This window comes from Musca domestica, unplaced genomic scaffold, assembly GCF_030504385.1.
Source record: "Musca domestica strain aabys unplaced genomic scaffold, Musca_domestica.polishedcontigs.V.1.1 26, whole genome shotgun sequence".
Classification (NCBI taxonomy): domain Eukaryota; kingdom Metazoa; phylum Arthropoda; class Insecta; order Diptera; family Muscidae; genus Musca; species Musca domestica.
In genome coordinates, this window is record NW_026712283.1 from 5,715,373 (window position 1) to 5,741,229 (window position 25,857).

At 33.8% G+C, this 25,857-nt stretch overlaps 1 protein-coding gene across 1 annotated transcript in view; it reads right to left on the minus strand.

The window, feature by feature from the left end:
* Nucleotides 1-4,098: 4,098 nt before the first annotated feature.
* Nucleotides 4,099-25,857, minus strand: part of LOC101892656 (vesicular glutamate transporter 1) — a 53,208-nt gene continuing 31,449 nt past the window's right edge. The window contains exons 3-9 of the mRNA XM_005178085.4: nucleotides 20,878-21,202; nucleotides 9,844-10,080; nucleotides 9,267-9,460; nucleotides 5,625-6,084; nucleotides 5,370-5,555; nucleotides 5,088-5,303; nucleotides 4,099-5,023 (exon numbers count right to left, since the gene is read on the minus strand). Coding sequence (XP_005178142.1) covers nucleotides 4,739-5,023; nucleotides 5,088-5,303; nucleotides 5,370-5,555; nucleotides 5,625-6,084; nucleotides 9,267-9,460; nucleotides 9,844-10,080; nucleotides 20,878-21,202 — 1,903 coding nt within the window. The 3' untranslated portion in view covers nucleotides 4,099-4,738. The remainder of the gene's footprint in view (nucleotides 5,024-5,087; nucleotides 5,304-5,369; nucleotides 5,556-5,624; nucleotides 6,085-9,266; nucleotides 9,461-9,843; nucleotides 10,081-20,877; nucleotides 21,203-25,857) is intronic.

Here is a 25,857-nt window from a genome sequence, read left to right on the forward strand (position 1 = left end):
AATTATGTATGAAACGGGTAAATTATGGAAATGCAATTCGTATAAATGTAAAAAGAAAAGTGTTTCGGTTGTAATTCATAAAAATAAATCAGTTTTATTGTGTGGCCTTCTAAAGTGTTATTCCTTTCCTTTGTCTATGATTGCCGTGAGTGCGTGTGTTGAGAAGGGAAAAAGAGAGATGTAGAAAGAGTCGTGTTGTTCTTGTTCTATTGCCGGTAAATTGGTATTGTGTTGATAAAAAGTGATCTCTTTTGTGTTGCCATTTGTTGTATTTGTGCTAGCATTAATCAGTGTGTGCAACATTATCTTTTGTTTTTTTGCACATAATAAAATAACATAAATAATCGTTACTTCGTAGGAAAAGTGAAGTTAATAAATAAAGAGTATTTTACCATTTGAATTTCAATAATAATATTTGCCCAAAAACCGTGTTTTGAGAATATGGAAGCAGTGGTGATGAAAGAGGTAAGTTTGTTTACGATTCACATTCACTACTAAATAACACCTATGAAAACATAGCCCACAAAATCTCAACTATTGCATTCCAAGTAATCTCTTCAATCGCATTCAGAAAATGGAATACTTTTAACAAGGTTATTTTTTGAGCTAGTTTTAATACCTTTTAATGTAGCTTTTACAGATTTGGTTTGGACATATTTAATGAGTATTTAAAAAAAAATCAACTCTCCCGATAATTAATATTCAAATCCTTTTGAGCCTGTATTGAGCTTCAATATCGGGTGTTCGAACAATCTCAAACTGTGACTTTTTTAAAGAAGTTACCAGGATTCCATTGGATTTAAAGCATTTTCTAACATTTCCTGACATTTTAAATAATATTTAAATCCTTTTAAATTTTTATATAATTATTCTACATCCTTCGAGTTTTACAGCAGGTGATTTTTAAGAAACTTTCTAGTCTCGTTTTGCTTCTTTTTAAAAGAATTTTTCTAGTTTCTTTTAAGTTTCTCAATCTCGAATTTTTAAAGAGTTTTTGTGACCTCTGGATTTTTTAGACGAGCTGAATTTCAATTTTTGAGCTTTTCGATGAAGGATTTAAAAAGTTTTAAGAAATCTTATGTGACCACTTCTTATGTGGATTTGTTGATGAAATGTTCCAGTCGCTTAATCTTGAATATTTATACGAAATCTCGTAGTGTCTATAAAGTTCTTAATCTTGGATTTATTAAATATATTTTTTGGCCTTTTTTTGACCTTTAAAAACGAGGAGTTTTCAAGAACCTTTCAAGTCTGAAATTTAATGCAATTTTAGATGATTTTTCTATCCTTTTTTCGTGGGGGTTTAAAGATAAGTTCAACCCACCTTCTGGACTTCAATCGCATTTTTTCAAAATTTCTCAATTCTGGATTTTATAATGATTTTAGTAGCCTTATTTGAGCACTTTAATTGTGGATTTGTATAAAAGTTTCTAAACTCCTAAATTTTTTAAAGAAATTTCCAACCATCCTAGAGTTTGTGAATCTTTTGAATTTTTTTTTCTAGCATTCTTTGGACAGTTAATACGTGGAGTTTTTTCTACCATCATTTGATTATCTATGATGTGGACTTTCAAGATAGTGTTTCTATCCTCCACTAAGGTCATGAATTGGTAATTAAAAAAAAATATATTATGAGCTCTAACACGTTGTTTTTAAGGAATGTTCAGTGCTCCCAAAACGAGGATTATTAAAGACATTTTCCGACATTTATGTGGCTCCTTTAACGTGGATTTTTTAAAGATTTTCTGAGCTCTTTAAACGTGGAATTTAACGATTTTCTAAGTTCTTTAAACGTGGATTTTAAAGACATCTTTGGAGCTCTTTAAACGTGGAATTTAACAATTTTCTAAGTTCTTTAAACGTGGATTTTAAATACATCTTTGGAGCTCCTTAATGTGGTTTTAAAAACATTTTCGGAGCTCTATAAAACTTTTTTAACGTGGATATTATTTTTAGAAGATTTTCTGAGGTCTTTAAACTTGCATTTTAAAAATATTTTCTGAGCTCTTGAAACATAGATTTCAAAGATATTGTCTTCCAGAGGACTTCTTTAACGTGGATTTTTAAAAGACAATTTTTGAGGCATTTAAATCATGTTGTTAAGGGTCAATTTCTACCTTTCACTGAGCATCCAAAACATCGATTTTTTAAATATTCTACCATCCATTAAACCTCCTAAATCTTGTCTATAAAACGTGCTATTTTAGGAAATTTCCTACCTGTCATCGAGTCTCTTAAACATGGATTATTAAAGAAATTTTCTAACATTCTATGAGTTTCTAAAATGTGGAGTTTTCTAGAGGTCCTGAATTGGATATTCACAGCTCTTAAGAATTTTAAGGGTCAATTTCTACCTTTCGTTGAACCTCTAAAACGTGGATTTTTTAATAGAAATGTTTTAGCAACCATTGAGGCTCTAAAACTTGGACTTAGAAAGTGTTTCTTAAGAAAGTTCCTACCATCCATCGAGTCTCTGAAAGAAATGTTCTAACATGCTTTGAGTTCCTAAGACATGGAGTTTTCTTGAGCTCCTAAATTGAAGAATTTTAAAGAACATTTCCAAGCTCCTAAGACGTGTTTTTTGAAGAAATTTCTAAGTTTTTAAAACAAGTTTTGTAAATCAAATCAACTATTTAGCCTCTAAGATGTACTTTTTTAATTAAAAGTCTATCATCCATTGAGCATATATTTTTTTAAAATTATTTCAACAATCTTTTGGGCTCCTTAAGTGTGGATTTTTGAAAAAAATGAACTTTCCTGGATTTTTGAAAGAAATTTTGATATCTCTCTATGGAATTCCCAAAACGTGAATTTTTAAAGAAACTTTCAACACACCTTTTGAAATACCAAAACGTGGATTTTTGAAGGAAATTTTCAACTCTACTTTTGGAACCCCAAAATGTGAATTTTTGAAAGAAATTTTCGATTCTACTTTTGGAATACCAAAACGTGGATTTTTCAAAAACAAATCAGCTATTCATTTGGAATCCCTGAACGTGGATTTTTCAAAAGATATTTTCAACTTTCCTTTTGAAATACTAAAACGTGGATTTAACAAAGAAATTTTTAACTCTTCTTTTGCAATACCAAAAAGTGGATTTTTGAAAGAAAGAAAAGTTTTGGAATATCAAAACGTGGATTTTCCAAAAACAAATCAACTATCCATTAAAAATAGTTAAAACTTGAAATTTTTAAAATAATATCGACCCACTACGCATTAAGCTATTATAACTTGAATTTAAAAAATTGCCCCTCCTCCTATTATCACAAAAAGTTGAGTTTTTACAGCAATTATCTATCGTCATTTGAACTCCTAAACGTTTATTTTTTAAAAAGAAATTTACCTCCCGAACTTGAATTCTTAGATTTTGGAGGACATTTTTTTAAAATAAATTTTCGATCAAAAAATGTGGAATTTAAAAAAAAAGTCTACCAGCTTCTAAACCTTGGATTTTTTAAATAAAATTTCGAACTTTCACTTGTGATCACCAAAAAATATGGAGTTTGTTAAGATATTATCTTCAGCCATTTGAAATATTAAACGTGTAAGAAAACGACCTTTCGAACTTAGACTTAGAATTTTTAAAGAAATTTTCGAGCTTTCTCTTGGAATTACAAAACATGGAATTTTTAAAGAAATAATCTACCGTAATTCGGATTTTTATATAAAGTTGTCTATCATTCTTTTGGGATCACATAACGTGGGGTTTTAAGAGATTTTCGACCCTCCTCTTTGGATAACAAAACGTAGAGTTATTTAACGTATATTACAAAAATAATTTGATCTGTTAAAACTTGGGTTAAAAGAAAATTTTCTACCATCACACAACCTGGACTTAAAAAAATTAATAATAATATCTTTTTTCTTTTACCAAAATTTCCCTCCCCCTATGGACTCTCAAAACGTGGATATTTTTTACGATATTTTCTATACTCCTTAGATTTTTGCTGCCACAGATTTTTCAAAAAAATGTTCCAGCTTTCTTTCCTGGCTTCCTTCCAGATTCTGGTATTCTTAGAGAACATTTTTTTTAAATTTTTTAATAATTTTTTTGCTCCTTGACCTCTTGTCTTAGATAGGTAAAATAGAGGTCGGAGTTGAAAACACATACAAGATTTCAAATTGTCCTTCTTTCATTGCCTTTTGTTTGGATATAAAATAACACCATTTTAATAATAATAATTGTAAATAATTCTTTTATGCTCTCCATCTTTTTTGTTTCTTAATTTTTTTTGTTTGGCTTTTAACAATTAATTGTAAATAAATTTTATCTATGCAGAAATTTAGTTTAGTTTTTTTTTTTTAATAATTAATGATATTTTAACGATTTATGTTTCTGTTTTTGTTTTTTTTTTGGGCATTGTTGTTGTTCTTGTTTTTGTTTGTATATTTGATTTAGTTTAAATTTGTTTAAATGTTTCGTACTTTGGTTTCGTTACTACTTGTTTGTTTGTTTGGATTAGCAGTTGGGTTTTGTTGTTATTTTCATTATTTGTTAATTATATTTGAAATATTGATTGCTTTTTAAATATATATGTGTGTGAGGGTTTTTAATGTTAATGTTATTGTTCTTGTTGTTGCTGTTATATTTTTGTCTTATTATCCATTAAATGTTGTTGTGTGATCTATCACCCCTTTTTTTGGCGGCTATCTCTTACCTGATATAATTTGTTTAGTTTTTTATGTTAGTCCTGCTGTCTGTGATGTGGGAGTAGTTGAAGTTGGGAGGTCTCTTTTTTATTGTGTCTGATATTGAGGATATTGTTGTTCATATGATGGCATTTGGGGTAATTGCCCCATGGCGGGGGCGGTGGCTGTCCCCTGGCCAGCCGTGTAGTCATATGTGGCATATGAACTACCCGTTGCCATACCGCCGGCCACATCAGGTTGCATGCTCTCCTCGGCAATTGTGGCACCAGCCATGGCAAATGGATTGTTGGCCACGTGTCCTGTCGCCCCATAATTAACGGTATTCGATTGTTGCATTTGACTTTGTTCCGTATATGGTGGTGGTGCCTCACCCTGCAGGGGAAAATACATTTAGAATATTTCTGAAGAAAAAATGCCCTTTATTTTCAAAACTTACAAATGAGGTCTCCTTCATGTAACCACCAACTGCACCACCCTGTGAAGGATCTTCCGTAATGGCTCCCATGGGAGGGGCCCACACCTTCTGCTCCTCTTCTGGTGGAGGTTCAGCCCAGGGTTGCAATTCGCCCGAGGCAAAGATGGCATAGAAAGTGCAACCTACTAAATGAACACAAGCGGCCAGGGTAAAAACAGTGGTCCAACATCCCTCAGGCTAAAATAACAAATTTTCCAATTTCAAATTTGATTTTCAAAAAAAACCCATCCCCTCCTCACTTACATTCTCCTGTATTAGACCATCCAAAGCATAGGGTACAATAATTCCCGCCAAGGTACCAATGCCATTTGACAGACCCATCAAAATACTGGCATAGCGGGGGGCAATATCCAAATGATTGACATTATAGCCAGAGATGGCAAAGCCGGAAAAGGCCACACCACAGGTCAATGCAAACATGGCACCAGTCTGAAAAAAAAATCAAAACAAAATAAAAAAAGAACCAAATAAAAATATCCCCCCAGCCCCCCAACTTACCGCCGTATCCGAATGTGCCACGAACAAAAAGAATATACCCTCCATACCGAAGCCACCACAATTGAACAGCTTTCTCACATTTGTTGTCGACATAATGCCATTTTTCCGCAAATGATCAGCCAACATGCCACCGAACGGTACAATGGTGGTCATAATCAAATGTGGCAGTGACCCCACAAAACCAGCTTCCTCAATTTTGAAATGGAATTTATGCTTTAGGAAGGAAGACTGAAACAGGACCAGCAAATAGAAATTCCACGAACGACAAAAGTTCGCCACAATAATGGCATAGACGGGCATTGATCGGGCCATTTCACGCCATGGTGTTGTTTTCAAATTCGGCATTGTTGGATGTGCTGATGTCTCGCCCAGCGACTTTTCAATATATTTCAATTCGGGTATACTGATGGCAGGATGTTTGCGTGGATTCTCAAAACACAGCCAAAGCCAGAACATGTACCTGGTGGGGGGAAGGGAAGAAAAACAGGGATATATTATTTATTTTTTTTTAGTTAATTCTTTAGTTTAATTTGTTAAAATAATTTCTTAAAATTTTTATCGCGAATATAATATATAAATAAGGTATCTTATGGGGTCTTATAGGGAAGCCCCTATTTGAAATCTTGACGAAATCACACAAGAAGCCCCACCTGGAAGCTCATATAAAAAAATACGAATTTTAAATTTTGATGTCTCTAAACAACATCTGTAGAACGCCTCCTTAATGTCTTCTTTAAGAAAATACCTTTTTTTGAGGGGCAGAATTACCCTTTTGAAGTCTAGCATTGCAGAAGATGTTTTCCCATGACTTTCTCTTTGGACTTTTGTTCTGAAGAAATTCCTTCTTTTTAGACATTCTATAGCAAAAAGCCTTTACTTTGAGATATATTTTAAAAGGCCTTTACTTGGAAGTGTACCAAAATATGCCATTTGAAGGCCGTAATGTTATGGTCTTCCCTTGAAAGCATGCCCATTTGAGGTATTTTGTTGAAAGGAGAACTTCTGTTGCAAAAGTATATGTTTTGTAGTTTTCTATTGAAGAGAAGTCACTTCTGAGGTCTTCTATTGAAGGAATGATATTGAAATACCGTAAATACCTTCAAAGGCTCTCGAAGATATTTTTGCCTGGCCTTATTTATGTCCGATAAAGGTCTTCGGGTTATTTATATATAAAGAGGTTTGAGGTTTTTGTATAAATAAATGTATTTTTTGAGGTCTTCTATAGATGAAGACCTATTTTAAGCTATTCCATATTTTTTTTAATTTATGATTTCTTTAATCAGAAGGGAGTTCTGTGAAGTATTCTATTGAGAAAATTTATTTAAATTTTTTCTGTAGTAAAATATTTTTTTATACCCTCTACCATAGTATGGAGGGTGTATTAAGTTTGTCATTCCATTTGTAACACCTCGAAATATATATTTTAGACCCCACAAAGTACATACAATCTTGATAAGCATAAAATTCGATGTCGATTTAGCGATTTCCGCCCGTCTTTGGAAATCACTCTAGCTTCCGAACGAAATGAAGTAGGTTGATAAAATTTTACTCAAATTTGCAGCACATTTGGTATTTAAAATGGGCCATTTAGGTCCACGTTTTGGTATAGCCCTCATATAACGGTACCCATCGATATTCGGTATTTTGTCAATCCTAGTCACATTTTCCCACGAAATTGTTTCAAATTTGGTATTTTAGACTCGCAATCCGGAATCGTTTCAAATTTCGTATTGGAAGATCTTAATGGGTACTACAACTTGTGGCAAAAAAATCGTTGCAGGTTCGCGTCTTCGTATATCACCCATATAACGATAGTCGTTGTTTTGATGATTTCAGCAACATTATTCACCGGAATCGTTTCAAATTTCGTACTGGAAGATCTTAATGGGCACTACGACCCATGGAAAAAAATTTCGTATACAGGTCTACGTCTTCGTATAGTCCCCATATGACGATACCTCCCGATATTCGATATTTTATCGTGTTTTATTATTAAAAGTTCGACCCGGCCGAACTTTGCAAGTCTTTGCAAGACTTCTAAAAATCACTAAAGGATTTCTAACGACGAAGACATGTTTTAAAGTTTTCTATAAGAAAATGACTCTTTTCATTGTTATGTAGCGGAAATTCTTCTTTAAGGTATTTTAAAAAAGGAGGCGAAGTCTTCTAAAGAGGAAAGACTCTTTCAAGTGTTTCAAGGGCAATAAATTTGTTGAGGTCTTGTAAAGAAAACAAATAATTTGATCTCCTGTGACGTCTTTCAAAAAAAGCCGACTTGGATTTTCCGATTTTCTAAAGGAGATTTGATTTAAAGTTTTCTACAGAACAACACCTCTTATATGCGCTCAATGGGAAGTATACTTTTTCAGGGTTTCTATGAAAAAACCTCTCTTTCAAGGTTCTTTATAGGAAAAGACCGCTTTGAAAATTGTCTATATGGGACGGACCTCTATAGAAAAATCGCTCCAGAGAATGTCTTATATACAGAAGTAGAAAAACACCACTGCCTTGTCGCTGTTAAAGTATTTTTGAAAGTGGGGATCTGTTAAAGTCATTTGTAGAAGAAGAACCCTTTTAAAGTTTTGAATAGATCTCTACTAAGGTATTCTTTAAAAGAAGGTCTCGTTTTTGGATTTTCTGTAGTTAAAAACCTCCGTAAAAATGTAGTCATCCTTGAATTCACATATTTTTTAGGGAATATTTATTTTTTTGAAGTCTTCGAAATAAGGAGACCCCCAGTTGGGGCTTCTTTGAAATATGTCTTTATTTCTCTTGAAGTTGACATATCTGCGGTCTTTTATCAAGGTGTTTAAAAGTTAATTTTTCCGAACTGACTTAACATTCAAGAGATATGAGGCACGCACAAATTCCGGCTATTGTAAATGATACATCCAAAATGTGCTTCATCGGAATAGCGGTTGTAGACCCTAGGTTTCTTTGGTTGGAATCCATTTCAGGATATTTGGAGTCAATCTAGCAATGTTCGTACGAGTATTTCTGAGAACAGTGTAATTTTAGAAAGGAGTATCCGATTCGGTTCGAACTTGGTACATCGTAAAATTATTACCAAAATGTAAAATGTTGCATTTAAGACCAGGCAATATCAGTCACATCCCCCACAAAATTTAATGAAACATCCCAAAGATCTCAAAAATCTCATTTTTAACGATTAGAGTGACCGAAACAGTTTAACTAATACTTCCGGAAATGTATGTCATCTAGAGGAGTTCTATTAACGCCTTCATCATATATATCAGTCTTCAATCTAAACACAGTCCATGAGTGTGGAGGGGAAATAAAAAATAAATAAAAATCTCGAAAGGACTCCTTTATGGATTTTCAGAGCACAATCCTTTTAGTTTTCGCGCTATGGAATAAATTTTGAAAATAAGGAAAAGTCAAATTTTCTTTATTTTTCCAAAACTAGAAAAAAGAACGAATTTTTCATGAGTTTTTACCATTTATTTGTGTTTTTACCATTTATTTTTTCCCTTCGACAAAAAAATTCCTGGAGTTTTTTTTGAGAGATTTGAACTAACAGAGCTCTTTCTTCTCCCATCTTACGTATAAGCTCGCGTAATTCTAATAAAATATTTCCGGTTTCTGACATAAACGATATTTTCCAATCAATACAATACTTACCATATAATTCCGAATACTCCATAGGCATAGAATGGTGCCTGATAACCCAACGTGTCCGCCAGCAGGCCGGATAAAGGCAGGCCAACGACAACACCGGCATAGGAACCACTGAAAGCCAGTGTGGCTAGACGAGAACGTTCCATGGGTGGAGCCCAAAAACGCCAAATACCATGGCAGGCGGGATAGGTGACACCCTAAAATGATGACAACAACAGCAAAAAAAAATAAGATTGACAAAATATAAGCTTATTAAATCCGACAATGTTTTGTTATGACGGATTACACCGAAAAATAACAAAATATAAGAAAATAAGCTTTCGAAAATCTTCCCACATATGTCTGCCAGGGCTTAACAAAATAATATTGTGGTGATTTACTTTAAATCGAAATCATTTTCATCAAAAATGGAATGAAAAGGAAAAAAAACGAAACAAATATTTGGAAACCTTTTGTGTAAAAAAATCACTAGCTTTGATCTGCTTAGTTGAAATGAAATAACGAAATCTAAACACAAAAATAATCCATCCACCCCCTCTTCCAAACAACCCAAAACCCACACACATATCACATTACTTACCTCAAACAAGCCCTGCAGGATACGCACACATATCACCACATGTCCGTGCATCAAAGTCATGGCGAATGGCACAAATAAATGCAATGTTGCCGAACTGGCAATCGACAAGCCGAAGATTTTGTTTGCGGGAAATTTCGATGCGATAAAACCACCCGGTATTTGGGTTATCAAATAGCCCCAGAAAAATGATGAATCGACATGACTCTCCGTGGCCACTGTCCAGTTCATAAAGGCTGTCTGCAAAGGAAAATGGAGAAAATGTAAAGAGAATTACAAAAGACGGTATTTGTGTTATTGTTCGACGCATAAAAGATAAGGAATAATAATCAAGGAAATGAAGATGATAGAGACGCTAGAACGGAAGTGATGTGGCTGTTTGTCACACATCCTTATGAAAATAAATCTTTGTATTCAATTATTGCTGTTATTTATTTTCTGTCATTCATTCACTCCGTTTTTTTGTGAAAGATTTATGCCAACGTTGTCTGGTGTTAGTTTTATATTGAAATAAATCATGAAATGAAGAGATTTCCCCCCACTATCCCCCTTGGAGGTTTTGTTATGCTAAAAAGGTAACTTAAATGTATTTCCGGTGTCCTTCTTATATGGAATATAATTAAACGTACATACTTAACAATAATCTCGATATATTCATCTCAAAATATAGGCTTTGGGTGAAAAGGATACGTCCAATATTAAGGACCAATATCAAGGACCAACAAATCGTGGATTTTTTTAAAAAATATTTTTTGAAGGACCAACAGACGTGGATTCTTTAAAAAATATTTTTTAAGGACCAACAGTCAAACGTGGATTTTTTAAAGAATATTTTTTCAAGGACCAACAGTCAAACGTGGATTTTTTAAAGAATATTTTGTCAAGGACCAACAGTCAAACGTGGATTTTTTAAAGAATATTTTTTCAAGGACCAACAGTCAAACGTGGATTTTTTAAAGAATATTTTTCCAAGGACCAACAGTCAAACGTGGATTTTTTAAAGAATATTTTGTCAAGGACCAACAGTCAAACGTGGATTTTTTAAAGAATATTTTTTCAAGGACCAACAGTCAAACGTAGATTTTTTAAAGAATATTTTGTCAAGGACCAACAGTCAAACGTGGATTTTTAAAGAATATTTTTTCAAGGACCAACAGTCAAACGTAGATTTTTTAAAGAATATTTTGTCAAGGACCAACAGTCAAACGTGGATTTTTAAAGAATATTTTTTCAAGGACCAACAGTCAAACGTAGATTTTTAAAGAATCTTTTTCAAGGACCAACAGTCAAACGTGGATTTTTAAAATATATTTTTTCAAGGACCAACAGTCAAACGTGGATTTTTTAAAGAATATTTTTCCAAGGACCAACAGTCAAACGTGGATTTTTTAAAGAATATTTTGTCAAGGACCAACAGTCAAACGTGGATTTTTAAAGAATATTTTTTCAAGGACCAACAGTCAAACGTAGATTTTTTAAAGAATATTTTGTCAAGGACCAACAGTCAAACGTGGATTTTTAAAGAATATTTTTTCAAGGACCAACAGTCAAACGTAGATTTTTTAAAGAATCTTTTTCAAGGACCAACAGTCAAACGTGGATTTTTAAAATATATTTTTTCAAGGACCAACAGTCAAACGTGGATTTTTTAAAGAATATTTTTCCAAGGACCAACAGTCAAACGTGGATTTTTTAAAGAATATTTTTCCAAGGACCAACAGTCAAACGTGGATTTTTTAAAGAATATTTTTTCAAGGACCAACAGTCAAACGTGGATTTTTTTAAAGAATATTTTTTCAAGGACCAACAGTCAAACGTGGATTTTTTAAAGAATATTTTGTCAAGGACCAACAGTCAAACGTGGATTTTTTAAAGAATATTTTTCCAAGGACCAACAGTCAAACGTAGATTTTTTAAAGAATATTTTGTCAAGGACCAACAGTCAAACGTGGATTTTTTAAAGAATATTTTGTCAAGGACCAACAGTCAAACGTAGATTTTTTAAAGAATCTTTTTCAAGGACCAACAGTCAAACGTAGATTTTTTAAAGAATATTTGCTCGAGGACCAACAGTCAAACGTGGATTTTTTAAAGAATATTTTTCCAAGGACCAACAGTCAAACGTGGATTTTTTAAAGAATATTTTTCCAAGGACCAACAGTCAAACGTGGATTTTTTAAAGAATATTTTTTCAAGGACCAACAGTCAAACGTGGATTTTTAAAGAATATTTTTTCAAGAACTAACAGTCAAACGTGGATTTTTTAAAGAATATTTTTCCAAGGACCAGCAGTCAAACGTGGATTTTTTAAAGAATATTTTTCCAAGGACCAACAGTCAAACGTGGATTTTTTAAAGAATATTTTTCAAGGACCAACAGTCAAACGTGGATTTTTTAAAGAATATTTTTTCAAGAACCAACAGTCAAACGTGGATTTTTTAAAGAATATTTTTTCAAAGACCAACAGTCAAACGTGGATTTTTTAAAGAATATTTTTTCAAGAACCAACAGTCAAACGTGGATTTTTTAAAGAATATTTTTCCAAGGACCAGCAGTCAAACGTGGATTTTTTAAAGAATATTTTTCCAAGGACCAACAGTCAAACGTGGATTTTTTAAAGAATATTTTTTCAAGAACCAACAGTCAAACGTGGATTTTTTAAAGAATATTTTTCCAAGGACCAACAGTCAAACGTGGATTTTTTAAAGAATATTTTTTCAAGGACCAACAGTCAAACGTGGATTTTTTAAAGAATATTTTGTCAAGGACCAACAGTCAAACGTGGATTTTTTAAAGAATATTTTTTCAAGGACCAACAGTCAAACGTAGATTTTTTAAAGAATATTTTGTCAAGGACCAACAGTCAAACGTGGATTTTTAAAGAATATTTTTTCAAGGACCAACAGTCAAACGTGGATTTTTTAAAGAATATTTTTTCAAGGACCAACAGTCAAACGTGGATTTTTTAAAGAATATTTTTTCAAGGACCAACAGTCAAACGTGGATTTTTTAAAGAATATTTTTTCAAGGACCAACAGTCAAACGTGGATTTTTTAAAGAATATTTTTTCAAGGACCAACAGTCAAACGTGGATTTTTTATAGAATATTTTTTCAAGGACCAACAGTCAAACGTGGAGTTTTTAAAGAATATTTTTTCAAGGACCAACAGTCAAACGTGGATTTTGTAAAGAATATTTTTTCAAGGACCAACAGTCAAACGTGGATTTTTAAAGAATATTTTTAAAGGACCAACAGCCAAACGTGGATTTTTTAAAGAATATTTTTTCAAGGACCAACAGTCAAACGTGGATTTTTTATAGAATATTTTTTCAAGGACCAACAGTCAAACGTGGAGTTTTTAAAGAATATTTTTTCAAGGACCAACAGTCAAACGTGGATTTTTAAAGAATATTTTTAAAGGACCAACAGCCAAACGTGGATTTTTTAAAGAATATTTTTTCAAGGACCAACAGTCAAACGTGGATTTTTTATAGAATATTTTTTCAAGGACCAACAGTCAAACGTGGAGTTTTTAAAGAATATTTTTTCAAGGACCAACAGTCAAACGTGGATTTTTTATAGAATATTTTTTCAAGGACCAACAGTCAAACGTGGATTTTTTATAGAATATTTTTTCAAGGACCAACAGTCAAACGTGGAGTTTTTAAAGAATATTTTTTCAAGGACCAACAGTCAAACGTGGATTTTTAAAGAATATTTTTAAAGGACCAACAGCCAAACGTGGATTTTTTAAAGAATATTTTTTCAAGGACAAACAGTCAAACGTGGATTTTTTAAAGAATATTTTTTCAAGGACCAACAGTCAAACGTGGATTTTTTAAAGAATATTTTTTCAAGGACCAACAGTCAAACGTGGATTTTTAAAGAATATTTTTTCAAGGACCAACAGTCAAACGTGGATTTTTTAAAGAATATTTTTTCAAGGACCAACAGTCAAACGTGGAGTTTTTAAAGAATATTTTTTCAAGGACCAACAGTCAAACGTGGATTTTTTATAGAATATTTTTTCAAGGACCAACAGTCAAACGTGGATTTTTTATAGAATATTTTTTCAAGGACCAACAGCCAAACGTGGATTTTTTAAAGAATATTTTTTCAAGGACCAACAGTCAAACGTGGATTTTTTATAGAATATTTTTTCAAGGACCAACAGTCAAACGTGGAGTTTTTAAAGAATATTTTTTCAAGGACCAACAGTCAAACGTGGATTTTTAAAGAATATTTTTAAAGGACCAACAGCCAAACGTGGATTTTTTAAAGAATATTTTTTCAAGGACCAACAGTCAAACGTGGATTTTTTAAAGAATATTTTTTCAAGGACCAACAGTCAAACGTGGATTTTTTAAAGAATATTTTTTTAAGGACCAACAGTCAAACGTGGATTTTTTAAAGAATATTTTTTCAAGGACCAACAGTCAAACGTGGATTTTTTATAGAATATTTTTTCAAGGACCAACAGTCAAACGTGGAGTTTTTAAAGAATATTTTTTCAAGGACCAACAGTCAAACGTGGATTTTGTAAAGAATATTTTTTCAAGGACCAACAGTCAAACGTGGATTTTTAAAGAATATTTTTAAAGGACCAACAGCCAAACGTGGATTTTTTAAAGAATATTTTTTCAAGGACAAACAGTCAAACGTGGATTTTTTAAAGAAAATTTTTTTCAAGGACCAACAGTCAAACGTGGATTTTTTAAAGAATGTTTTTTTCAAGGACCAACAGTCAAACGTGGATTTTTTAAAGAATATTTTTTCAACGACCAACAGTCAAACGTGGATTTTTTAAAGAATATTTTTTCAACGACCAACAGTCAAACGTGGATTTTTTAAAGAATATTTTTTCAAGGACCAACAGTCAAACGTGGATTTTTTAAAGAATATTTTTTCAAGGACCAACAGACGTGGATTTTTTAAAGAATATTTTTTCAACGACCAACAGTCAAACGTGGATTTTTTAAAGAATATTTTTTCAAGGACCAACAGACGTGGATTTTTTAAAGAATATTTTTTCAACGACCAACAGTCAAACGTGGATTTTTTAAACAATATTTTTTCAAGGACCAACTGTCAAACGAGGATTTTTTAAAGAATATTTTTTCAGGGACCTACAGTCAAACTTGGATTTTTTAAAGAATATTTTTTCAAGGACCAACAGCTAAACGTACATTTTTTAAAGAATATTTTTCAAGGACCAACAGTCAAATGTGGATTTTTTATAGAATATTTTTTTCAAGGACCAACAGAATATGGATTTTTTAAAGAATATTTTTTCAGGGACCTACAGTCAAACTTGGATTTTTTAAAGAATATTTTTTCAAGGACCAACAGCTAAACGTACATTTTTTAAAGAATATTTTTCAAGGACCAACGGTCAAACGTGGATTTTTTAAAGAATATTTTTTCAAGGACCAACAGTCAAACGTGGATTTTTTAAAGAATATTTTTTCAAGGACCAACAGTCAAACGTGGATTTTTTAAAGAATATTTTTTCAAGGACCAACAGTCAAACGTGGATTTTTTAAAGAATATTTTTTCAAGGACCAACAGTCAAACGTGGATTTTTAAAGAATATTTTTAAAGGACCAACAGCCAAACGTGGAGTTTTTAAAGAATATTTTTTCAAGGACCAACAGTCAAACGTGGATTTTTTAAAGAATATTTTTTCAAGGACCAACAGTCAAACGTGGATTTTTTAAAGAATATTTTTTCAAGGACCTACAGTCAAACGTGGATTTGTTAAAGAATATTTTTTCAAGGACCAACAGTCAAACGTGGATTTTTTAAAGAATATTTTTTCAAGGACCAACAGTCAAACGTGGATTTTTTAAAGAATATTTTTTCAAGGACCAACAGTCAAACCTGGATTTTTAAAGAATATTTTTAAAGGACCAACAGCCAAACGTGGAGTTTTTAAAGAATATTTTTTCAAGGACCAACAGTCAAACGTGGATTTTGTAAAGAATATTTTTTCAAGGACCAACAGTCAAACGTGGATTTTTTAAAGAATATTTTTTCAAGGACCAACAGTCAAACGTGGATTTTTTAAAGAATATTTTTCAAGGACCAACAGTCAAACGTGGATTTTTAAAGAATATTTTTAAAGGACCAACAGCCAAACGTGGAGTTTTTAAAGAATATTTTTTCAAGGACCAACAGTCAAACGTGGATTTTTAAAGAATATTTTTAAAGGACCAACAGCCAAACGTGGAGTTTTTAAAGAATATTTTTTCAAGGACCAACAGTCAAACGTGGATTTTGTAAAGAATATTTTTTCAAGGACCAACAGTCAAACGTGGATTTTTTAAAGAATATTTTTTCAAGGACCAACAGTCAAACGTGGATTTTTTAAAGAATATTTTTTCAAGGACCAACAGTCAAACGTGGATTTTTTAAAGAATATTTTTTCAAGGACCAACAGCCAAACGTGGATTTTTTAAAGAATATTTTTTCAAGGACCAACAGTCAAACGTGGATTTTTTAAAGAATATTTTTTCAAGGACCAACAGTCAAACGTGGATTTTTTAAAGAATATTTTTTCAAGGACCAACAGTCAAACGTGGAGTTTTTAAAGAATATTTTTTCAAGGACCAACAGTCAAACGTGGATTTTGTAAAGAATATTTTTTCAAGGACCAACAGTCAAACGTGGATTTTTAAAGAATATTTTTAAAGGACCAACAGCCAAACGTGGATATTTTAAAGAATATTTTTTCAAGGACCAACAGTCAAACGTGGATTTTTTAAAGATTAATTTTTCAAGGACCAACAGTCAAACGTGGATTTTTAAAGAATATTTTTAAAGGACCAACAGCCAAACGTGGATATTTTAAAGAATATTTTTTCAAGGACCAACAGTCAAACGTGGATTTTTTAAAGATTAATTTTTCAAGGACCAATAGGCAATCGTTGATTTTTTAAAGAATATTTTTTCAAGGACCAACAGTCAAACGTGGATTTTTTAAAGAATATTTTTTTCAACGACCAACAGTCAAACGTGGATTTTTTGAAGAATATTTTTTCAAGGACCAACTGTCAAACGTGGATTTTTTAAAGAATATTTTTTCAAGAACCAACAGTCAAACGTGGATTTTTTAAAGAATATTTTTTCAAGGACCAACAGCCAAACGTGGATTTTTTAAAGAATATTTTTTCAAGGACCAACATCCAAACGTGGATTTTTAAAAGAATATTTTTTCAAGGACCAACAGTCAAACGTGGATTTTTTAAAGAATATGTTTTCAAGGACCAGCAGTCAAACGTGGATTTTTTAAAGAATATGTTTTCAAGGACCAGCAGTCAAACGTGGATTTTTTAAAGAATATGTTTTCAAGGACCAGCAGTCAAACGTGGATTTTTTAAAGAATATGTTTTCAAGGACCAGCAGTCAAACGTGGATTTTTTAAAGAATATGTTTTCAAGGACCAGCAGTCAAACGTGGATTTTTTAAAGAATATGTTTTCAAGGACCAGCAGTCAAACGTGGGTTTTTTTAAGAATATGTTTTCAAGGACCAGCAGTCAAACGTGGATTTTCAAAGAATATTTTTCAAGGACCAACTGACGTAATTTTTTTAAGAATATTTTTCAAGGACCAACTGACGTAATTTTTTTAAGAATATTTTTCCAAGGACCAACAGTCAAACGTGGATTTTTTCAAAATATTTTTCCAAAAACCAACAGTCAAACGTGGATTTTTTAAAGAATATTTTTTCGAGGACCAACAGTCAAACGTGGATTTTTTAAAGAATATTTTTTCGAGGACCAACAGTCAAACGTGGATTTTTTAAAGAATATTTTTTCGAGGACCAACAGTCAAACGTGGATTTTTTAAAGAATATTTTTTCGAGGACCAACAGTCAAACGTGGATTTTTTAAAGAATATTTTTTCGAGGACCAACAGTCAAACGTGGATTTTTTAAAGAATATTTTTTCGAGGACCAACAGTCAAACGTGGATTTTTTAAAGAATATTTTTTCGAGGACCAACAGTCAAACGTGGATTTTTTAAAGAATATTTTTTCGAGGACCAGAATTTTCAAGAATCATCAAATCTGAATATTTTTAACATCGTATGGGTTTTTTATTTATTCGATTTGTAGTAGTCGAAGTCCTTTCCTCATACCAATCCCATATCTGCATCGAATTAAAGCCAACATAAGGCAGCCATTAGCAATAAAAACAACAAACAATGAAACAGAAAAATGGAACCATTAGTCCGCACATGAATGGTATCGTAGAAAAATTGCTTTTCTTTTTTTTTTCTGTTTTCAAAAGAAACAATAGAGTTGTATTTTTTCAAAAAATAACTCTAAAGGACTTTCAACAAACTCACACACACTCTCCCTCATGCCACACACAATTAATCGGTAGCTAAGTACAAAAATTTTATAAAATATTATTTTCTAAAGGAAAACTTTCATGTTCAATGGAATGAAATGACGTCCGTTTCTCTCTGTGTGTGTTTCACTAAGTGTTGGTGTGTAACAATGGCCGGAAAGGAGTCAAAAAACATCCTGTTACCAAAACACCAAAGCAAAGGCAATGCTCTCCCATACCACAACTTTTTATAAATGCCAGTATTATGGGTGTACGGAATTGAGTTATGTTGCCGTTGACAAAAAATACCCTGAAGCCATTATTAATGAGCGTGATGGAATTATGCATATAAAAGCCTTAAAATGTATTCAAAATGCTGTTTTGTAAAAGAGAATCGGGTAGAAGGAGGGCTTTGCTTGTCCTATGCATATTGTTACAAATGTCGTTGTTAAAATGAACAGCAACAACAAAGTAAATGTATGGGGTATTCATTGATGAAATGTTAGATTGGTAGAGATGGTAATTAGACTAAATACAAAGAAACGTAATTTTTGGAATTTCCATGAAAACATGTTCAAAATATCCTGGAAATACCCGTACATGTCTCTCAGGGGTGGAAAGTTTATTTGATTTATGATTTTCGTCTTCAAATTAAAAAAAAAATTGATTTGAGACTTTCACCGGTCTTCTGTAGATATATGACATTGTATAGGTCTTCTATGGAGAGAAGACCTTCCAAAGGTCCTCTATGGAAATGGAGATCATCGACGGGTTTTCTTTGAGGAGAAGACCTTTCAGCGGTCTTCTATAAATATAAGAACTTCAACATGTCTTATATGGAAGGAAGATTTTCTACAGGCCCTCTATATATAGAAGACTCTCTTCAAGTCTTCTATGGAGAGAATACCTTCTACAGGTCTTCTATGGATATAAGACCTTCTGCAGGTCAACCTTGAATAGGAGATCTTTTATGAGTCTTTTATGTAAAGCAGGCGTTCTACAGGTCTTCTATGTAAAGCAGGCCTTCTACAGGTCTCCTATGTATAGAAGAGCTTCTACGAGACTTCTATGTATAGAAGAGCTTCTACAGGACTTCTATGTATAGAATAACTTCTACAGGTCTTCTATGTATAGAAGACCTTTTACAGGACTTCTATGTATCGAAGACCTTCTGCAGGTCTTTTATGTATAGAAGACATTCTACAGTACTTCTATGTATTGAAGACCTTCTACAGGTCTTTTAAGTATAGAAGACCTTCTACAAGTCTTCTATGTATATAAGACCTTCTACAGATCTTCTATTTATAGAAGCCCTTTAGCAAGTCTTCTTTGAGAAGACCTACTACAGTATTTTTTGTATTGAAGACCTTTCACATGTCTTCTATGCATAAAATACCTTTAGATAGAAGACCTTCTAAAGATCTTCCATAGATGGAACGCTTATACAGGTCTTCTATGGATAGAAAACAATCTATAGATTTTCTATGAAGAGAAGACCTTCTTCTATGGAGAGAAGACCTCCTACAGGTATTCTATGAAGAGAAGACCTCCTACAGGTATTCTATGAAGAGAAGACCTCCTAAAGGTATTCTATGAAGAGAAGACCTGCTACAGGTATTCTATGAAGAGAAGACCTTCTGCAGGTCTTCTATGAAGAGAAGACCTTCTGCAGGTCTTCTATGAAGAGAAGACCTTCTGCAGGTCTTCTATGAAGAGAAGACCTTCTGCAGGTGTTCTATGGAGAGAAGACCTTCTGCAGGTCTTCTATGAAGAGAAGACCTTCTGCAGGTCTTCTATGGAGAGAAGACCTTCTACAGGTCTTCTATGGATAGAAGACCTAAAGACAGATACCTTCTACAGGTCTTCTGTGGAGAGAAGACCTTGTTCAGATCTCCTGTGGATAGAAGCCTTTCTACAGGTCTTAAATGGATATAAAACCTTCTTCAGCTCTTCTATTTACTGAAGACCTTTCACAGGGGTTCTATTGACTCAAGGTCTACAGGTCTTCTATGGAGAGCAGATCTCCTACACGTCGTCTAGGATAGAAGACCCCCTAGAGGGCTTCTTTGGATAAGAGACCTTCTAAAGGATAGAAGACCTTCGACTGGATATATAGAAGACCTTCTATCGGCCTCCTATAAATAGAAGAACTTCTACAATTCTTCTGTGGTGAGAAGAGAGGAGAACCTTCTCTAGAATAGCGTCTATATATTTTCAAAAGATAGAAGACCTCCTATAGTTCTTCTATAGTCAGACGATATTCTAAAGGTATTCTATGGGCAGAAGACCTTTTTTCTTAACCTTCAACATTGTCATGATGTCAGACTTCCCATCCCTGCCAAGCATTAATGTGACCAACAATGCACATGTGTATCCTCAAACGTGACCTATTGCCATGACTTCCCTCACAACATCAAATACAAATTTGTATAAATGCCAAACATTAATTGTCAGCCATTGGCGCACACATTCTCAACACTACCTCCATTAAATATTCACATCATAAAACCCTATTATAAGCAAATGAAATCAATCTATTTAATGACGAAAATGATGATGATGTCATTTCTACTCCATAATCAGCTTAATTTCATTTTAAAAACATAACGCCTCCACATGCTGGTCTCATTAGATCAAAAAATCTTTATGCGTGTACATACATGTATGTATATGTGTGCGTATTTTTGTAAGATATGTACTTACCCCATTGTGTTCTCCCTTCAATTTGGCCGCCGACATATTGCAACGCATGCCAAAGGCAATCATAAATCCGATACACGCCATCGTGGCAATGGTATAACGTGCCGACATACAAGGACACTCGGCTTTACAATATTTATCGATTTTTCTCAACGGTGGCCGTTCGATTTCTTCAAATGATGCCGGCGAATCAGGTCTATCATCGTCGTAGGGTATACCACCACCGGGACCCTCACCTTCACGTTCACCGCCCGCCATCTCCTCATAGCCACCCAGACCGCCATGGTAGCCCTTCGAGACTTCGAAATTTTCGAAAGTGGGTTTGATGCTGCAAAGATAACAAAAAAAGAGAGAAATCTTAATACAATTGAATGAAAGGGAAAGAGCGCAAAAAAGAAAAAAAAAAAGAAACTCTTTCAAAGATCACTGATCTCTCCCATTTTGTTTTTCTTCAGTTCAAAGAAGATTTTCTTGATGTCATTGTTACATATAAGGCAATCTCGAGGACTCTCATAGAAGGAAGGTCGTTGAAGAGAGAGTTTTATATAAAGGATATTTGGAAGACCTACAGGGTGAGATGGAAAAACAATTTCCGACTGCTGTCATTTCTAAGCTACTCGTCCGGTAGCTATCAAAATTATTCCAGTGACAGCTCATTATATTGTTTAAAAGCGTATAAAAGCATTTTGGTGAGAATTTTCCAGAAAAAAATTTATTCGTGATGGAATTGAAGCGTGTTAGTGCGATTTATTTATATTTGGCTGGAATACCACAAGTGGCTATCGTTAGAGCACTCCAGCATTTAAATGTGAATAAATCCTTTGTGTCTCGTACCATCGCTCGTTACCGTGATACTGGTAGCGTAGCCCGACTGAAGTCAAAGAAGTGGACGGAAGAAAACAGCAACATCAGCAGAAATGGTTCGAAAAGTAAAGAAGCTACTTGATCTGGACCCGCGTCGCAGTGGTTGAAAATGGCACTTGAGCTGAACATATCGAAATATTCCATTCGGAAAATATTGAAAAATTAGCTCGAGGTAAAGCCATTGAAATTCCAAAAAGTGCAAGAACTTACACCGCAATAGAAAGAAAATAGACTCAAAAGAGCTAAAAAGTTGCTTCGCTTGGCCGAAAGTGGTGAACTCCCGAATTTCTGGAAAACTGGGTTTCTCCGATGAGAAGACATTCGTTGTTCAGCAGTTTGTAAATAATCAATATGATCGTGTTTACTTGCCAAAGAGGTCAGCTGAAAATGTGTGCGGTTGGCCACCAGAACTCAAGCGCCGGCCATAGTGATGGTGTGGGCCGCCATAACAGCCCATGGTTGCTGGATGGTGACGTCAGAGTAAATGCCGATGCCGAATATTATCGCGAAAATATTCTGGAGTGTGTATTAAAGCCTTGGGCACGCATTGGGCACATTTTGTTCGCAGACCTTGGACATTACAACAGGACTCAGCACCATCGCACTCAGGACGCGCCACCCAAGAATGGATACAAAATGAGGTTCCTCGCTTCATTTCCAGCGCACAATGGCCACCAAAATTTCCGGATACCAATCCGTTGGACTATTGTGTCTGGAGTATTTTTGAAAGCAAGGTTTGGACTAAAAAATACCAAAGTGTCGATCACCTCAAGCGAGCGCTTCGCCAGAAATGGGCCAAATTATCGCAGAGCAACATTTGGGCAGCGTGTGACGGTTTCATTTGGCCGTTTGAAGGCCATAATTCGTGCCAAAGGTGACCAATTCGAACAAATCTAAACTTATTCTAAAATTTGATGCAATTTCCGACATTTTTTGCTGTTATTCAATAAAATTTAAAAAAAAATGTCAAAATTATGGCGTTGACTTTGTTGCTGTTTTTTATATCTCACCCTGTACTATTCATCACATAATTTATGCCCTGTTCCAGAACCTGCAAAAATCTACTAGTTTTGCAATGTTTATACCCTACACAACAAGGTGGTCAGGGTATTATGTCTTTGTGCATTTGTTTGTAACAGGCAAAAGGAAACGAGATAGACCCATAGTTGCTTTTGATGATCTGCATAGAATCACATTCTGAGTCGATTTATGCATGTCCGTCTGTCCATGTATTATTGTAAACAAAGTACAGTTCGCATTTTTTGCCCTATCCAGATGAAATTTTGCACAAATCATTTGTTTGGCCCAATGACGAACGAACTATTGAAATTGGAGATAATCGGTCATAAGTTAGATATAGCTCCCATATATATCTTCGTCCGATTTGCCTTTTATTGTGCACCAAACGTGTAATATCAGTCCGAATTGTATGGAATTTTGCACGTACGATCAGATTGAACCTGAAAATGAGTATGCCAAATTTGATCGAAATCGGTTCAGATATAGCTATAGCTCTCATATATATTGTTCATCCGATTTTTTATTTTTGTCCTCCGCAGCTGTAATATGCACTCTGTAACAACAATATTTGGGGAAATATATCAAATACAGCTCAGAAATACATTTTCTAAATTTTATCGAGATCAGATTTGGATATAGCGCCCATATATAACTTCGTCCGATTTACCTTTGGTTGTGCACCAAACGTCTAATATTTTCCCAAATTTAATGAAACTTGGCACTTACGACCGAATTGTCTAGTCTAGAAGCTAGTATGTCAAATTTGGTGAAGATCGGTTCAGATATAGTCATAGCTCTCATATGTATTGCTCATCCGATTTGTCATATTTGTTACCCACAGCCGTAATATGCACTCCGTAACAACGATATTCAGGGAAATATTTCAAATACAGCTCAGAAATATCTTTGCAAAATTTTATGGAGATCGGTTCCGATTTGTATATAGCTCCCATATATATCTTTATCCGATTTCAAATTAATTGTGTACCAAATGAGCAATACAAGTCCGAATTTAAAAGATACAAATGCTTCGGCATATTTAGTCCTTTGAACTTTAAATTATACTTATAATCATAGCGTGTATGATTGAATTCTCCCATAAAAACTTTTAATTGTTATGCGGAGCTCTACTAAATTAGCAAAGTGGTGTAGGGTATCATAAAGTCGGCCTCGCCCGACTTTAAGACTTTCTTTAGTGGTTTTCGATATCATAAAGGAAAAATCGGTTATCGTGGTAAATATTTTTACATTCTTGCAGTTCTGGAACAGACCATTAAGCACACTTTATTCCTAATGGTGGCATCGGTACTTATGGTAAAAGAAAGTTATTGGTTTATCTGCTTTTAAAGACCTACAACAAGTATTTCATATATGAACCCCTCTCAATTCTCCACGTGTATACCTGTTGCTTCCAGCAACACTCTATGCCAAAAGGGCATGTTTCACCGCCACTAACCGCAACTCACGGCATGTAAACACAAATTAAGCCATCGAAATACTCCTGGGAGTACATAAATATTTTCACGCTGTTAAACCCTGTAATCATTACTATCTTCCTGGTTGTGTGTTCGTACGACTTGAGGGATTTGCACTCAGTTGTAACTATCGCCAAACAACCCTCTTCACTAACCGAACATCCTCCCCTCCACGATGGATCTACTAAATAATCCTCATCAATTGAGAAAAATATCCAATGTTTTCATCTAAATGAATCATCAAGGATTTGTATGGTCAAACAACAACAACACACACATTTGCACAACTGGAAATTGCCGATAAAGGTAGCAGCAGAAGCGATTGCAAAACAGACGTGTTCAATTGAAATAAAATTCAATTTTATTAAGTGCTACGAATACGACGGATGCCGAATACCGTTACAAATATAAATTCTTGTGGAATATGAACAGGAAGTGGAGGGTATTTTTTATTGTGGCAGGAATTCTGGGGGTGCGGTGTATATGGTTGAATGGATTTTTATTGATAGTTGTCGATGGAATCATTTTCTTTCTCTTGTATATCATGATTGCTGTGATTTTTATTTTTCCTTCGTCGGAGCACTTTTTATGCATTAAGGTTAATGACATAAAATTGATTTGGTTGTTGTTCCGCCTTATCGGGAAAATTTGGTATGACAAAAGGTTAAATGGAAACCGTCGATGACAATTGATGAAGATTGTTGGCGAGAGAGGGGAGGGAAATCAATGATATTATATCAATAATAACAAACAATGTTATTAAATTAAAGAAGAATAAAAAAATTCTAAAGGTTGGTTGTATAACAGCGGAGGGCATAAGGTCTCGGAAAGGGTTATTATAGGTCCTGATAGAGGTCTCTTAATTTTACTGTGTGCTTTGTTTCAAAATTGCAGTAGAATTTAAAGAGCCTAGTTTTCACAGCCATACAGTTCTAAATCTAACGTTAATTTTTAGTTAATAGTTCACCATGCCAAAAGAAGTCGAAATTTTCAGATCTTTCGAAGCTTTTGCTAGACATTTTTGTTTTACCCACCTTATATGGTAGACTGTTTTTATACCCCTTGCCATATGGTTACAGGAGGTATATATCATTTGATGCGGCCAAAACGTGATTCATAAAAATAACAGTTTCAGGTCCTAGTTCTAATTGGCCCAAATCATTTTCAGGACATTTGGAGTCGATATAATGCTATCCGTCTGTCTGGCTGACTGGTGCGCAAGATAACTCCTGAAAGGGAGTATCCGATTTGGTCCAAATTTGGTGCATCGTAATATTATTGTCGAACATATATCTAGTTCGGAGATGGGCAACAAGAGTCAAATACTTTCGGGACCTCCACAAGTAAAGGTCAACATTTTAACCGAAAATATTTTACGCTATAGAAAAAGAAAGGATTATTCAATTTAGCGCAAAATTTGCATTCTAAAATCCGTGCGAAAATTAAGAATATCCGACCAATCCATCATGTACCATCCACACAAAGGGTCAACATTTTGAATAATTATAACTTTTACTAAATGTAAAATAAGAGCCCGATTGTCATCAATTTTCTCACATCTCAATATTACGTGCAACACAAAATCTAGTATGAAAATGGTATATATTGGTCGACTTCTTTTGGT